The sequence below is a fragment of the Mesoplodon densirostris genome, chromosome 6, assembly GCF_025265405.1.
Source record: "Mesoplodon densirostris isolate mMesDen1 chromosome 6, mMesDen1 primary haplotype, whole genome shotgun sequence".
NCBI classification, from domain to species: domain Eukaryota; kingdom Metazoa; phylum Chordata; class Mammalia; order Artiodactyla; family Ziphiidae; genus Mesoplodon; species Mesoplodon densirostris.
In genome coordinates, this window is record NC_082666.1 from 46858677 (window position 1) to 46864566 (window position 5890).

Genomic DNA, 5890 nt, shown 5'->3' on the forward strand with positions numbered 1-5890 from the left:
ATAGTACTGCACTGCATAGATGTACCACATTCTATTTATCCATTTGCCAGTTCTGGACATTTGGGTTGTTTCTACTTTTTGGATATTCCTATCCATGTTAATGTTCCTATAAACATTCACATACAAATCTTTGTGGGACATGATGTTTCATTTCTCTTGGGCAGATAACTAGGATTGGAATTGTTGGGTCATACAATACCTCTATGTTTAACATTTTAAGAAACTGCCAGATGTTTTACACAGTGGCTACACCATTTTACATTCCCAACAGCAGAGTGCAAGAGTTATAGTTTCTCTACATTCTCAGCAACACTTGTTAGTATCTATCTTATCACTATTGGCTTTGTAAATATTGTGTGGAACCCCATACCACCTTCCTAAATCCTTACGTGGAAGCTGCAGTCCTGAACCATATTTTATCCTTTGTAGGCACTTAGGACCTATGTATACCTTCCAGCTGTTGTATTCAACTCTAGAAACTTTAGTACATTTGTAAAAACATCAAACTACTTAAAGCTCATTGTGTGTGTGAATCAGAGACTGTTAATTATACGCCAATATTCAGTCTTCCCTTTTTACATAGAAATAGAATTATTGGGTGGATACATCCAAAAAGTACATTTCCAATCCTCCTTTGCAGCTAGATGTAGCTACATAACTAAGTTCAGGTGAATGCGTTGTGAGCCAAAATGTTATGTGCTCTTAGAAAAAAGTAGTGAACCCACTTTTACCCTTTTCCACATCTTTCCTGGAAAGTGGAAATGATGGTAAAGGCTGGAGTTGCCCTCTTGGACCAAAGATGGACACCATCTGCTGAAGTGGGCAGGGCATCAAAATAGAAGCCTTGGTCTCTGATGATTGCAGGGCTACCATACCAGCCCAGATTGCTTAGCTGAACTTTAACAAGAGAGGTAAATGTCTTGTTTAACCCAGGGCTATTTTGAGGCTCTCTCTTACAACAGCTAAAATGTGAAGTTACTAACATCTAGAAAGTCCATATAGAAACATGGCTACAATATGAGAACTTCCACTGATGAATATGATCACACAAAGAAAGTCAAGGTAATGTATTAAAAAGAGCACTGGACTCAAAGTAAGGTTACTAGAGGTTTATTAGTATTGACTTTACCTCTAGTCAGCTTTGTGACCCCAGGGAGGTCTCTGTATTTCTTTGAGTCTTCATCCATAAAACCAGGTGGTGGTTTTATACAGTTAAAAATAAATTTTTAAAACTTGAAAATGGGGCTTCCCTGGTGGTGCAGTGGTTGGAAGTCTGCCTGCCGATGCAGGGGACACGGGTTCGTGCCCCGGTCCGGGAAGATCCCACATGGCTGGGCCTGTGAGCCATGGCCACTGAGCCTGTGCGTCCGAAGCCTGTGCTCCACAGCGGGAGAGGCCACAGCAGTGAGAGGCCCGCGTACCGCAAAAAAACAAAACAAAAAACTTGAAAGTAAAGAGCATATGGTTTCAGAAGTACTTCACTATATTTGTGTTCATTGCTAAAGCAACTCAATAGAAATTTAACATGTATAATCTTGAACCTTTGGTTCCAGACTTCTCTAATAAAATAGTATGATGACAATCATGTTCAATGGCTGTGTCATTTACACAGGGCTAAGAATTCCCTGTAGATTAGCTTTTTTTAAATCTTCCCAATGGGTGCCATTATTACCCCCATTTCACAGATAAAGAACCTGATGAGGGTAAGTACCTAGCTCTGTCATGCAGTTAGTTAGTGGTGGAGAGAACTCCCTGGTGGTCCAGTGGTTAAGAATCTGCCTTCCAATGGAGGGGACGTGGGTTTGATCCCTGGTCAGGGAACTAAGATCCCACATGCTGCGGGGAAACTAAGCCCGCACATTCTAGAGTGCTCCCTTGAACCACAACTAGAGAGCCCATGTGCTGCAACTACTAAGCTCGTGCACCACAACTAGAGAGAAGCCCACATGCCACAAGGAAGACCCAATGCAGCCAAATAAATAAATAAAAGGAAAAAACCTACTGGTGGAGACAGGAGCTCAACCACTGCCACCCTGCCCCCATAACTATACGTAACTAGTCATTGTGAAGCATATGAGGAAATCAATGGTATTTATTGGCCATTGGCTCACATAGTCTCTTTAGTCACTGTGACTAGGAGGCATTCGTACACTTTAAAATGAATAGACAGCTCTTGCCATTGTGCTCACTCGGTTAAGGTGACATGTGGAGCAGTCATTGTGAATCATCTAAGGAACACAGGGAGACTTGAGCTAATGGTGAAGCACATCTGCCAAATGCTGAAAACAGGATAAGCAGCTCTCAAGAACCGGTGACCTGCAACACTGGGCAGCATGGTCACTGGACTCCAAGGACCAAGCCTCCTGGGTCTGTCTGGCAGCTGTGATTCAGGGAGGTCAAGTCCCAATATGTGGTGTTTGCTGCCTGATGCACTTCATAGAGGCACATCAGAGAAACTAAGCCTGATGGATTCCGAACACTGGTTGGTTTTTTGAGTTTTTTTTTTTCTGGCAACAAAATTAAAGCTGCACCTAAGGATTTATCCACCCTTTTGCTTATCTCTATGTGAACTGTGCAGTGAAATCCCTGTACAGAGCACTGACTATCTCCCAGGGTGTTGCTTAAAATGTGGCTGAGCACAGGGCCTCCCTGGTGGCGCAAGTGGTTGAGAGTCCGCCTGCCGATGCAGGGGATACGGGTTCGTGCCCCGGTCTGGGAGGATCCCATATGCCGCGGAGCGGCTGGGCCCGTGAGCCATGGCCGCTGAGCCTGCGCGTCCGGAGCCTGCGCGTCCGGAGCCTGTGCTCCGCAACGGGGGAGGCCACAACAGTGAGAGGCCCGCATACCGCAAAAAAAAAAAAAAAAAAAAAAAATGTGGCTGAGCACAAATGGAAAACATCAAGTCTTGTTGAAGTAAGCACACAGAATTAATCTCTTAAAGTGATGAAAGACTTAGTTTCACTCTGTAAGATAAAGAAATGAAAAGTATGGTAAAGTCAGAGGTGCTCAGCTCATCTGCTTTTAGAAGGAGACATCTTGGGAAAGGATACTGTGTACTTGGGACACATTTTAATGCCACTCTGATACCTTATGTGATTGTGAAAATGCTTTGAATTTCTTTTTTAAATGTATTTAATATATGAGGCTTTTTTTTTTTTTTTTTAGGTACAAGTCATGCTTGCTTTTATATACGTTAAGAACTTAAATACAGGGGAACCTGTTTTTCACTAATTCAATCACCGCCTTGATTCTGGTTCTACCAAGTAGGTCTCTCTCTCTTCTCCCCTCCTTTAAGAATCATCAAAAGCACCACCTACTCAGTTAAAAGCCCAAACATCTTTCCTGTTTTTGTCCTTCCTCTAATTCTATCTTAAAAACATAGTCCCTCCAACAGAGCATGCTACTTTGGCTCAACAGAATGCTGGGTTACTTGCTGCCACTCCTTAGGAAGCAGTAAAATTCCCAATTTGAATAGTCCTGGTAAAAAAGGACTCAAGAGATTACAAAGTGTTTTCGGAAAATCCACAAGTGTGGAGAAAGGATTATAAGGATGGACTCAAAACACACACTCCAGAACCAACCCCAACATTAACCTATTCAAATGTCACACCTCTAATTTGTCCTTTGGCATGAGAATTAATACTGACCAACTGTGACGCCCACTGCTAGAACGGGCATACGCCAAGGAAGTCAGAAGGTGGTTCAGCAGGTACAGCTCCATGGTCTGAAACTTGTAGTCTTTGCTTCAACTTCTACTACAGCAAACATCAAAGAAATCCAAGGCCACCCTGTCCCCTATCACCAGAACGTGCTGCTGGCCATTTCCAATCCACCTCATACCATTCAGAATTGATTGTGCTGTTTCTCTATCTTTGTTAAAAACAAGTTTCACTTATTTCGTGGAGAATTACAAGTGGGAGAGAGGCATCCTGTCTTCCACCAGCACTGCGTCCATCCCAAACTGGTCAGTGCACTGCTTCACGGTGGCCAGGACACTCAGGAGCCGCTGGTCCACAGCGTCTAGGTGAGGATCGGAGAGCACTGGGGAGATGGGGTCATGGGCCATGGCAGATTTTAAGGCAGACCTCAGCACACCATTCTTCAGGGAGTTCAGTCTGTTCCAGGTAGAAACCCGAATGATGCAACACTGATAGAGAGGGGCAAGAATGCTTCTTTCATCCAGCGAGGGGTTCCCAAAGCTTTTGGCATTATCGAGAAGGATGAGCATGCTAGCGCCTTCATCGTCTTGAAAACTCTCGTAGTGATGGCGGTCAGCATTGCCAATCAGGTAATCAAAGACAGCTGTATCAATGATGTCCAAGAGGCGAGGGCCGGAGTCATAAGGGGGTGTTTTCTTCACAGCGTCACAGTAGCTCTCATCATACTCCCACCTGGCTAATTTGCCCTCTCGGTAAGTCCTGCCCCATGGGTGTCGGTGTTTCTGTAGAGGCCACACATCTGGAAGCCAAAGCGTGACAGACCCCTCCATCGTGTCTCCATCAGCACAGGCTGGCTCTGTTTCTCGGCAATAATAACACTTCCCATAGAAACAAGTATTATTTCCTACAGTTAGGAAGGTGCTCAAGAGCTGCTCCGTGGCAACAGGCTTGATCTCTGTCCGCAGATTAACAAATCTGCCAACCACCAAGGGGGCTCGGCGGAAACCCATAATCCTGTCCAAATGAAAGGCTGCTACCTCTGCATTGTGTCTATCATAACCAGCATAAGGTTCCCCTTCTACCACATAGTCTCGGTTATACCGCTTAGGTTTGAAGACAACTTTCTGTCCTCCTTCAAGTATCAGTAAGGCTTTCAGTTGTGTCCCTTTATAACCTACATCAGCTTTAATGATTTTCTTGGTGGCCATGGCATGCATGATTGCCCCCAGCTCTGGTGTCTCTTCAGGGTACACTTCCCGGGGAACCACCCACTGGGCTGCAATCTCCCAGGGAGACTGCAAGGTGTGGTCCAGCTTGGACACCAGCTCTACCCGCAAGCCAGCCATCATTCGGTGAAAGGCCCTCTGGTCCTCCCGGTTGGCAGCTGATGTATCTAAGTTGTCAATCAGGAAAACTTTGGTGAAGATAAAGATGACAAGGAGAATTGCTAACAGCACGACTCGCTGCTTTAGCTTCATGTTGACCTCTTTTCCTTCTCCCCTGACTACTCTCTCTCACTTATCAAGGAGAGCAGGTGGTGATTGTCAGCAAGGAGATTCCATGATTATACACACTGGTCCATTTCTTCACTGAGGTGCCTCCCACAATTCCTGCGACGCCCTAAGCTCGCTCCATGGCCGCCCGCACGGTGCGGTGCGGTGCAGCGCGGCCCCGGCCGCCCCGGCCGCCCCTGCCACCTCCGGGAAGGGGCAGCCCCACGCAGCGCTCACCGCCCCCAGCCGCTGCTACTGCGGCTCCTGCCCACCCCCGGCCCGGCCATTCCCTGGCCACCTCACCCCGCGGTCCCACCCCCCCCCCCATATGAGGCTTTTAACCTGCCCCTATTCACCTTCAGTGCTTTTTAACACTGGGAAAGGTAAAAGCAATGTGTCCTGGCTTTTTTCTTAGCTTTTAAGTATAATAAGTATATTATTTAAGTAAATATGATATTAGGAACCTTCTCACTATTTAAAGCCAATACAAAATAAGGCTCTCTGCTTTCCACCCCATCCTTAATTTTATTTTTACCTGACTCTGTATTTCATGCTTTGTTTTTTTTTTCTAAGTTTGGTTCATGAACCATCCACTTGGAATCACCAGTAGTGCTTGATGCAAAGTTGTTCTGAAACTTTGGGGTAAAGGAAATAAGATCAGAGAACATTTCTCCCTCATTACCTAATGAAATGAACAAAAATATTGTTTTTCAAAAGGCCAAAAATTCATCAGCAGCA

The 5890-nt window shown here is 45.3% G+C and overlaps 1 protein-coding gene across 1 annotated transcript; it reads right to left on the reverse strand.

Annotated features, from left to right (window-relative positions):
• Nucleotides 1–3907: 3907 nt before the first annotated feature.
• On the reverse strand, nt 3908–5364 carry LOC132492004 (glycosaminoglycan xylosylkinase-like). The gene has a single exon (XM_060101123.1). The coding sequence runs from the start codon at nt 5135–5137 to the stop codon at nt 3908–3910; it is 1230 nt and encodes a 409-aa protein (XP_059957106.1). The 5' UTR covers nt 5138–5364.
• Nucleotides 5365–5890: the final 526 nt, after the last annotated feature.